Source organism: Brassica oleracea, chromosome C7 (assembly GCF_000695525.1).
Source record: "Brassica oleracea var. oleracea cultivar TO1000 chromosome C7, BOL, whole genome shotgun sequence".
NCBI classification, from domain to species: domain Eukaryota; kingdom Viridiplantae; phylum Streptophyta; class Magnoliopsida; order Brassicales; family Brassicaceae; genus Brassica; species Brassica oleracea.
This window is the reverse complement of record NC_027754.1, coordinates 43,573,607-43,584,110: the sequence shown is the minus strand read 5'-3', so window position 1 is coordinate 43,584,110 and position 10,504 is coordinate 43,573,607. Positions and strand designations below refer to the sequence as shown.

General features: G+C 36.1%; 2 protein-coding genes across 2 annotated transcripts; both read left to right on the top strand.

Annotated features, from left to right (window-relative positions):
* The first annotated feature begins 1,877 nt into the window (after positions 1-1,877).
* LOC106303385 (QWRF motif-containing protein 7-like) lies at positions 1,878-2,505 on the top strand. Its single transcript, XM_013739668.1, has 2 exons — positions 1,878-2,369; positions 2,464-2,505. Exons 1-2 carry the CDS (start codon positions 1,878-1,880, stop codon positions 2,503-2,505), a joined length of 534 nt encoding a protein of 177 aa, XP_013595122.1.
* An 18-nt stretch (positions 2,506-2,523) lies between these two features.
* Positions 2,524-9,812, top strand: LOC106305136 (U-box domain-containing protein 35-like). Its single transcript, XM_013741505.1, has 10 exons — positions 2,524-2,546; positions 6,022-6,218; positions 6,312-6,433; positions 6,649-6,770; positions 6,850-7,010; positions 7,103-7,461; positions 7,570-7,671; positions 7,751-8,179; positions 8,735-9,493; positions 9,630-9,812. The coding sequence occupies exons 1-10, from the start codon at positions 2,524-2,526 to the stop codon at positions 9,810-9,812; spliced, it is 2,457 nt and encodes an 818-aa protein (XP_013596959.1).
* The last annotated feature ends 692 nt before the right edge of the window (positions 9,813-10,504 follow it).

Genomic DNA, 10,504 nt, shown 5'->3' with positions numbered 1-10,504 from the left:
CAAATAAAAAAATTCTATTTAATATATATTTGATATATATACATATTGATATCAAAACAAAAATAAAAAATATGTTTATTTTATAAATACATTTATATATATCTATTTATATATTAAATATGAAATATTGATGTACAAGAAATGGGGGATGCAAAGATTTAAACTAAATAAAAATATTTTTTTAACTTAACTACAACTAGAATCTTGTCCAACAAAGGGGATTTTTGGGGAGAGAAATAATTAAAGTAAGACAAATAGTACCCATCAGTTGCAAAACATGCAATCAAACCTCGAAAAGTACCCTTATACGTAAACAGCTCATGGTTAATAGACTTGAATAAAATGCATGCTTGAATGATTTGAACCAATGAGAATTGATCTTTAGCTCATGATTGCATAAGGATCTCTGCTTTGGAAAATGATTGATCTTTATTACTCCCTCCAATTCTAAATGTAAGTAGTTTTAGCAAAAACAATTTGTTTCAAAATATAAGTAGTTTACATATTTCAATGCATCTTTTTCATTTATTGGATATTGTGTGACCAATGAAATAATGTTAGGTTTTTAATAATTGGTTGAATTAATTGGTTAAATGATTTATTTTTTTAAATAACAATTTTCTAAATATTCGTGATTTTAAGCAAAACTACTTACAATTAGAAACGGAGGGAGTAGTGTTCTAGACCTATAGGAACTTGTGATTTCTTAAAGTCAATACCTTGACTTGGATTTATTTACCTTGGATCAATTGCCTTAGCTCATGGGTTCTATTTTATCAATTGATTGCAAAAGCTTAGTCATTGTCTTGGTTGCTTGAATCCATTGATTGCACTTAGATTAAGTTATGGCTTGCATTCTTAGTGATTAAAATTACCTCTCGAGATTGGATTGACCCTAAAGTATTACAACTACTTAGAATTAAACTTATTTCCATATCAATTGCCAAAAATCTATGATAATAAAGTTGCTCAGAAAGGCTCTTCCTGCATCCATGTCACCTCTCCTATTCTCATATTGTGCCACGTGGCACATTCTCTTCGATCACAAAAAATGTTATGTTTGTTATGAAATAACTTATAATTTATAGTATCGTAAAATTTAAATAAGAGTAGAATTTAATACCCGTAGGAAGCAAATAACACTAGTATAAGGGAGAGAGTTTATTATAAGAAGGAAGAAGAAAATGTAATGATTCTTTGATGAATTACTCTTGTTCTTGTTTATGGTGTACAAAAGAGTGAGATGAGTGATGGTATTTATAGTGAACAACAATACATAAAATAACAAAGATAGTGCTTAATTTGGTAAATGAGTGGGTGATCATAGTGTTTGATGAGTAGATGATCATAGTGCTTGAGTTGGTAAAGAAGTGGATGATCATAGTGCTTGAGTTTGGTGAAGAAGTGGATGATCATTTCAATGCTTAATTTATAACATCTATTTTATTTAACCACCATGTTGTTTGATTAATCAAAATAGAACCATAGAATATATTACAAAAGATAATCTAATTTCAACGTCGCCCCTTTGTGTAATTTGACTGCAAAACAAACAGACCTAGAAAAATAATCAGATGAAGACGTGCCTCTAGCTAAGCTGACCTTCGTATACATATATTATAGTTTTTCTCTAAAAAATAACAAATAACACTCGAGTTTATAATATATTTGAGTATGTAGACCCACTTATATGCAGAAGTGTTCTTACCTGCCTCTAACGTGCTGTCAACTCCTACGAACCCCCAAGCGTTACTACAAACCCTAATAATATGTTATATAACATTAAGTTGTACAATCCAATGCATATAGCCCCGCTTTAATACAAGTCTTGCATGATCAATCAACTGCAAAAAGACCAAAGAAGTTTATCAAAGAAAATGGCAACCACCACCACCACCACTAGTCGCAGAGTTCGCCCTCCGTCGCCGAATATTAACCGGAGCACGAGTACAACCTCCTCGATCTCTCTTCCGGTGTCTTTAAATGCCTCATTCTCGTCTTCTGGTTCATCCTCTTCTTCCACTTCTCCCTCCAATACAAGCAAACATATGACGATAAGCAGATCACAATCCACAACGAGATCTTCCAGACCCAACTCGGAATCAAGAGGGATGATCCCGGCGAGGAACAGCGAGTCAAGAACTCACGAGGTGAACAACGGTAGAACCAGAGAGGCGTTTGCTCGCTACTTGGAGCAACGTGAGCGTGGTAGTCCTCGTAGTAACGCTTCAGGGAAAGGTGTAAAACCGGGAGCTAGCTCACCATCGGCATGGGCATTGTCCCCAGGGAGATCAGTTTCGACGATGAAAACTTCTTTGTCCAGTTCAACTCCGGCGACTTCAATGTGCCACACGCCGCCTGAGTCACCGGTAAGCGCGGCCAAGATGAGAACCAGTGGCCGTGGAGCCGTGGCAGGAGTTTTGAAATACTTTAAGGCTCAGAAGAAAGTATCTCCGGTTCAAGAGGAGGAGTATCACCGGTTTAGGCTTCTCCACAATAGATTAATTCAGTTAAGGTTTATTAATGCAAGAACAGAAGCTACTATGGCTAACCTTAAGGTCAATGTTGAGGTACAATTTAAATTGTTAATTTCATTTGTAAATGTATAATATGCATAGAATTGATAAATTAATTTGTTTTGTATGAATTATTTCAGGATCAATTGTTTTGGGTTTGGCTTAGGATAAACAAAATTAGGAACTACGTAGTTGAAAATTTAATTGAAGCTCAAAAGCTACGTCAAGAAATCAAACTACGTCAAGTTCTGAGCCTTCAAATGCCTTTACTCAATGAATGGTCCAAGCTGGATGCAAAAAACTTGGAAGCGTTGAGCAAGCTAACTCGAAAACTGCATGCTTTGTCTGTTCGTTTACCCCTCCTACATGGTGCAACGGTAAGATAATTTTCTTTCTTTGAGTAAAACAATTGTATAAGATAACCATTTTGTGTAAATAATAAGGGTAAAAGCATGTAAGTTTTGTTAAGAAAACAAAAATAATAGTGTGGAAGTTACAGGTAGATGTGGTGGCCATACATGAAGAAATGGTCACAGCTATAGAAGTCATGGATGAGATAGAAGACATTGTCATCAAGTTTCTCCCACGAGTAATTCCAGTTTATTTATTGAGATATTTTAATATTTATTATATTGAATAAGGAATTAGATTAACAATTTTTATGTGATTAAATATCAGCAGGTTGAAATAATCCTATATGAGATGACAGAATTGCTCAGCATGTTCAAACAAGAACTGTCATATTTTGAAGAGTTGGAGAAGAGCCTTTTCCTTATTCCCGTCTTTGCGGTAAATCATATATTATTCTTTTCTTATTTATGTTTGACAAGCCCGGTTTAATCCATTACTTGAGTGACTGGAGTAGTCATCGGTCAGAAGTGGTTTGGTTTTGAAAGCGCTAAAAGCTTAAGTAGTGGTAAATTTTTGGTTTCAACAGGCGAAGGAGAGTAGCTTAAAGGTCCATATTCTCCAGAAGATTGAAGAAGAGAGAAAATCTTTGCAACATTGATAATAGCGTTTCTCTAGTGACTCAAAAATTGAGATGTGTAATTAAATGTTAATTACATTATACATTGTGCAAACTGGTGACTCTAGTCTGTATAATGAGGTAATTTAATAGAAATACCACTTTTTATAAAGATCTAGACGATATTTGATCTAAAGATCTAGAAGATGTTTGGTCGTTGGAGAAGAAGGGCATGTGTATGTAGGTTTCAGAGTGGCAATTGTGTCTTTATAACTCTGCCTCAGACATGCAAACACATAAGTGAGGGTTGTTCTTGAAATAGCCGGTCTTGTTTGTTGAAGCAATCATTTTATACTACAAAGAAAGATGTAACAAAAGATCATCGTGCAAAACAATTTTAGAAACAAAAAAAAATGGTATGAACAAACGACCAGTTAACATACAACAGACAACATACTATATTAACTTTGACTAATAAGATTATTACATTAATTAGTTACAATGACACAAATATTCTCCTGCTACAGAAAACAAATGTATCCAATCAATTTGACTAGAGAGTAGATCATATTCGAACATCTGATTAACACCTGACTAGGCTGTCTTTGTTTATATTGACCACCTCATAGATTTATTGTGCTAGTATTGAACAAAAAAGAAATATTTATGAGAAGTATTCAGAACCAAAGACTTGGTTAAAGGTTAAAACAGCATGTCGTGTATTAGAACCCAATGTAATGGGTTAGAAGAATCACAATGCAATATTTAAAAATCCAAAGAAATGTGGTTTCCTTGTTATGTAACATTGGTTGCCACTAAGAGAAGCCTTCATCTAATCCCTTTTTTTTTTCCCAAATCCTTCTTAATTCTAATCCTCATTATGAGGTTAAATTTTTAAACTTTTGGTGACAAATCACAAGCATCTTTTTTCTCCTTTATAATTGCTTCTAAGTAAATTTCTATGAGCTATTGCTGTTTTATATCCTTTTTATTAAGCTCTTTGAGCATGAATAAGCTTGCGTTTGATTCTACTACACCGAGGACCACTATGCCATTATATGTCCATTATAAAACTAACCAAGACTTTTATTTATTGAAAACAAATAGTAACGAATGTCGATATATATATATTATTATTTTTATTAGGAAAGGTCGGCAGCAAAAACTCTCTTTTGTATAAAAATATCTCCAACTCAAACCTATTTTTTTCTCTACAATTCTCAATAAAATGGAATCTTTATTATTGGATAAATTTTGTTCCAATAGTTTACTCTATTATACTGGTCTAGTGGAGAAGGTGTATATGTGCCGTTAATAAGCTTCAGTAATTAAGATGTCTCATAGGAAGGGGCTTATTGTATTCGGTAACTTTTTTTTTTTTTAACACCATTCGATCGGTAGCCTCTTACTCTATAAATTTTGTTTTGTTACACTAGAGTAGATTTGCTTGTCTCCAAAGTCCAAACCAAGAAGATGGACTTTGGTGATCATCATCTAATGGAGATAATAACTTCGATAAAGACAGTTGTTTCATCACACATGTGAAGGTTACAAATATTTGTTGCAATAAACAAACGACCAGTTAATATAAACTTGACATTTAGGAAAACGTTGGCAAATGATTACATACTTATATAACAATTTTTTATTTATTTATTATGGTACCACTGTGACCGCAGCACATAAAGTGCCACACAAAACATAGTTTCTTATCTTTCTACATAAATTTATGCATATAAGGGACGCAAAAAAGACGTGAGGAAGGTATAGGTTCATGGGTGCAACTAACAAGAGCAAGCAAATAAAATAACAATATTTAATATTTTAGAATGGAGATGATGAACTAATTTATTAATTAATATAGAATAAATAGGAATTAAGAGAGAAAACATGATTAAAATAATGCTATAGAAAACTTCATTCTTTTAAATTTTAACCTACACTCCCCTCTGTCACTATGATAATAAAATTTCTGGCGAGAACAAAAGAGTATATACCAGGAGTGATCCATGGCATTTGACTTATTATTTCCAACCATTGTTTTTGACATAAGAAAGATTCTGTGATTATAAGAAGCCATTGATTGTATCCGAGATTGCCAGCACGAACTTGGTTCTTCTTCTTCTCCTTCTTCAGCTGCTCTTTTCTTGTTCAGTGCCTCATTAACAAGCATAACTTTTCTCTTCTATCCATTTCTCTCTTGGGTTTCGAGTAAAGTCTCATATCCTTTATTCACCAGGTAGGTTCAGTATTTGGGTTAAGATTGACTTGCTTTATGTTTCATAGTCTCTGCAGTTGCAATGTTCTAAGAGTTTACATTTTTCTTGGAAAGTAGATATTTAGCTTCTATGGTTGTTTGATGTTGCTTTCTGATCCGTTCCAATTTAGACTCTGAGACAATTTGACTATTAAACCCAAGATCTTGTCTATTTGTTCGTGTTTTATGAACAGTATACCCTTTTTACGTCATTGTGTGTCGCAATGTCTGAAATGCTTAGAGTGTGCAGGGTAAAAAGCAACAACAAGATAAACATTGAGTAGCTCAATGGAATATCTCGCCCTTCTTCCTCCTTCTCCTTCTCCTTCTTCGTTTCGTACCGTCTTCGTGGCTCTTAGTGGGAGCAGGAAAAGCAAATATGTCGTTACATGGGCGCTCGAAAAATTTGGTCCAGAAGGAAATGTTGGCTTCAAGCTACTTCACATCCATCCAAGGATTACTTGTGTACCTACACCTAGTAAAGCTCCAACTTAGACTCCTACTTGTGTTTCTTTCTTGCACTTCAGACTTCTTGTGTAGACTTTATTGTAACTGTTGTCAATTTCTTAAGTGGGAAATACAATCCCTATTTCCGAGGTACGAGAGGATGTGGTAACTGCATACAGACAGGAAATACTGTGCCAGTCTGAACAAGTGCTTACACCTTTCAAGAAAATGTTCGAGAAGAGAAGGGTATTGTCTTTGGTATCTGTTAATGAATGAAGTCCACATTGGTAGTTAGAGAATTAATGAATGAAGACCAATCTATTTACCGCCAATTAGTTCTAAGTTGGAAGCTAATGATAAGCCTGAACTTAAATTCTGATACCATTACAAGATATCTTATGTTTTGCTTTGTATACTAAAGATCAAAACCTAAATTTTTCATGAATTACCTTGAACTAAAGGTTGCAGTAGAAGTTCTTGTGATCGAGTCAAATAATGTGGCAGCCGCTATAGCTGAAGAAGTTATTCGGAATTCAACAGAAAGACTTGTCATTGGAAGCTCATCCCGTAGATTTTTCTCAAGGTAAACACTACAGATCAGTGACCTGCTAGCTTTGAACCTATTGTTTTTTCTACTAATGAATCTGCTTTGAAAATTCCAGGAGAGTTGATCTGTGCTCAGCCATATCAGCATTGATGCCAAACTTTTGTACAGTCTTTGTTGTTTCAAAAGGAAAATTGTCAAGCGTCCGGCCAGGATACTTAGACGCAAATGCAAGTATAAGAGATGATACCTCTAGCAGTTCTTCCCGTCCCATCTCAGGTCATTGACTCATCATCAATGTATTTGTGTGATAATGCTCTACCAAAAAATGGTGTGTAGGTCTAATTGTTCTGCCCTCATTTCTCTTCTAGAATCAACAGATGGAACTTCAAGTGCACGTGACTCTTCCTCTAGTTCTATATCCCTTCCGGTAAGGAGATTGCAACATTTAACGACTGCTGCAAGACAAGCATCAGCTCAAATGGAAACGAATTCTGTTGGCTCGGAAGTAACCATGTGCATGTCTATGGATGTTTCACGTACCAATAAAAGCAGCATGGATACTAAATCACCTTCGACTCCAGGGTTGAGAGATAATGAGGAAAGAAAAAAGGCAATGAGTTCTTCTTCTAGCAACCTTGAATATGGGAACGCCACTCACTCTCGTTCTTCTCAACAAGCTTCCAGCATGTGTGATAATATAAGTGAACAATCTTATACAAGTAACCAGGTATTAAAATGGAGTTCTAATTTTGATTACCACCTTGTGAAATGGATTTTTTTTTTTTTTTTTTTGAAACACTTGAAATGGAATAATAATAACATGTTTTTTGTTCAGGTAAACCTAAGCTTTGAGGTTGATAAGTTGAAAGCTGAGCTTAGACACATTCAAGAAATGTATGCCGTTGCTCAAACCGAAATCTTTGATGCTTCTCGAAAGGTAAGGCTCACATAGTCTCACATATCTTTTCATTTGATGAAACCTATTAACTTGTGCTCATTTTTAAAATTTGTTTCAGCTTGGTGAGATTAACCAACGCCGGTTAGAAGAAGCCAGAAAGCTTGAAGAGATAAAGCTAAAGGAGTACGAAGCTAAAGAGTTGGCAGAAAAGGAAAAGCAGAACTTTGAAAAGGCGAAGCGAGATGTAGAGAGCATGAGAGAAAAAGTGGAGAAAGAAATAGCACAGAGAAGAGAAGCTGAGAGGAAAGCCATTCGTGATTCTAAAGAGAAAGAGAAGCTTGAAGGCACACTTGGGACTCCCCAGATGCAATATCAACACTTCACTTGGGAAGAAATTGTGGCTGCAACTTCATCTTTCTCAGAGGAGATGAAGATCGGAATGGGAACTTGTGGAGCTGTTTACAAGTGTAACATGCATCATACAACCGCAGCTGTCAAAGTTCTGCATTCCCCTGAAAGTCGTCTGTCCAAAGAATTCCAACAAGAGGTATTGATTATGGAACTAGGCTTAGGTACCGGTTCTGTGTTGGTGCCTAGGCCTATGAGTTCGGTTTTTAGGTTTTAAGAATATAAGAGCCATTCAGTTATTTATGAAATTCGATTTCGTTTTGGTGTGATTTTTTTGGTTCTCGGTTTCATTTGAATTACAAGTTTGGAATCAACTAATATGTGACAAAATTTTGGATTCAATTTGGTTTTGGGATAATTTTGATAAATTTAAGTATTTTGGATAAAAGAAAACTATTGAAATAATTCGGTTCTTTCGGGTAATTCGAATAATTTTAAAATATTTGGATTAAAAATATCTGGTAATTTTAAAACTAAATATAATTTCTATATTTAGGTGTATAAACTCTATTTGGATATTTTTGAACACTAGTTCTTTGCGAGTTAAGTTTTTCTGGTTCGGTTTTTGTTTCTTGGTTTATATGCCTATCCCTATTGGTGCCCATACTTAATGGAAGATGTCTCTGGTTTTAGCATATAAGTCTTTTCTTTTCTAGGTACCTACATTGATCTCTCTGATTTCTATACTTTGCAGCTCGAAATCTTGAGTAAGATTCGGCACCCGCACTTGGTTCTCCTTCTAGGAGCATGCCCGGAGCAAGGAGCTTTAGTTTATGAGTACATGGAAAACGGTAACTTGGAGGACAGGCTATTCCAGGTCAACAACACTCCGCCACTCCCCTGGTTTGAGCGGATTAGGATCGCTTGGGAAGTCGCAGCGGCTCTTGTCTTCCTCCACAAATCAAAGCCTAAACCGATCATTCACCGTGATCTAAAACCAGCAAACATCTTACTTGATCACAACTTTGTCAGCAAAGTTGGAGACGTTGGACTCTCAACGATGGTTCAAGTCGATCATTTATCAACTAAGTACACTATATACAAACAAACAAGCCCTGTAGGGACGATAAGTTATATGGATCCTGAGTATCAACGCACGGGAATGATATCATCGAAGGCAGATGTATATTCGTTTGGAATAATACTTCTTCAGCTTCTCACGGCAAAACCGCCTATGGCGTTGACACACTTTGTTGAGAGTGCAATGGATAGTGACGATGGGTTTCTCAAGATCTTAGATCGGAAAGCGGGTAACTGGCCAGTTGAAGAGACCCGTGAGTTGACAGCATTGGCTTTGTGTTGCACAGAGCTACGAGGGAAAGATAGGCCTGATTTAAGAGATCAGGTTCTTCCGGCGCTTGAGAGCATGAAAAGAGTAGGTGAGAAGGCAAGACATTCAATCTCCGGGGTGCCAACACAGCCTCCAACTCATTTCCTTTGCCCCTTACTTAAGGTAACCCTACATAATCTTCGTTCTTTGTTATTGGTTACTTGCAAGTCAAGTAACTAGTAGTGGTTTTTTATTGCCTAAGCTGGAAGTGGTTGTGAACTTGTGATGAAACTGTGAGAGCTTGTTCTATACAATGCAGGACGTGATGAACGAGCCTTGCGTTGCAGCTGATGGATACACATATGACCGTCATGCGATAGAAAAGTGGCTTGAGGAGCACGACACGTCGCCGATGACTGATTCACCCTTAAATAACAAGGACCTTTTGCCCAACTATACTCTTTTTACAGCCATCATGGAGTGGAGGTCTAGACTGAAGTAAAGCCAAAACTGTGTAGAGTTTTTTGAGTGTATAAACGGCAAGATGTTCTCAGACACTTTCTTCTACAAATCTATGTATCCATTCTTTGTCTTTCGTCTCTATCTTTCATTACACAAAAAGAAACAGTAGCATTCTGTCTCAGATTCTCCATTGATAGAAAAGGACTTGAGGGGAAAGGTTTTAAAATGCAATGAAGAATACGAAAATAAGACGGACTGCAGTTTCTGAAGGTATATAATGTCTGCTGATATAAGATACGACGGTAAAGCATAAATGAGAATCTGAGTTCCATTTGTTCTTCTCTGTGAACCCTTCCTGAGTATAGACACGTTATATTCAATCTAGTGACCACATTAGAGATGTCCTCATCTGATCTTGCTTACACCTGACCAGATGTTCAGTTCAGCTTGATTTCAAATGCCAATTCCTAACAAACTTCTTTGGTCACATCACTAACGCCCAACCACTACAAGAAAACAGCGGCATACTGAGGGAAAAAATCGTCGGTATATCGTCGGAATAACGTTATTCCGACGATATACCGACGATTTTTTCCCTCAGTATGCCGCTGTTTTCTTGTAGTGGTTGGGCGTTAGTGATGTGACCAAAGAAGTTTGTTAGGAATTGGCATTTGAAATCAAGCTGAACTGAACATCTGGTCAGGTGTAAGCAAGATCAGATGAGGACATCTC

Excerpts from the sequence above, each read along its gene's own strand:
- LOC106305136 (XM_013741505.1), top strand. The coding sequence starts at position 2,524 with ATGCAAGAACAGAAGCTACTATG. Across the intron at positions 7,462-7,569 it reads AATCTTATACAAGTAACCAG|GTAAACCTAAGCTTTGAGGT; the intron begins GTATTAAAATGG and ends TTTTTTGTTCAG. Across the intron at positions 9,494-9,629 it reads TCCTTTGCCCCTTACTTAAG|GACGTGATGAACGAGCCTTG; the intron begins GTAACCCTACAT and ends TATACAATGCAG.
- LOC106303385 (XM_013739668.1), top strand. The coding sequence starts at position 1,878 with ATGGCAACCACCACCACCACCACTAGTCGCAGAGTTCGCCCTCCGTCG. Across the intron at positions 2,370-2,463 it reads ACACGCCGCCTGAGTCACCG|AGGAGGAGTATCACCGGTTT; the intron begins GTAAGCGCGGCC and ends CTCCGGTTCAAG.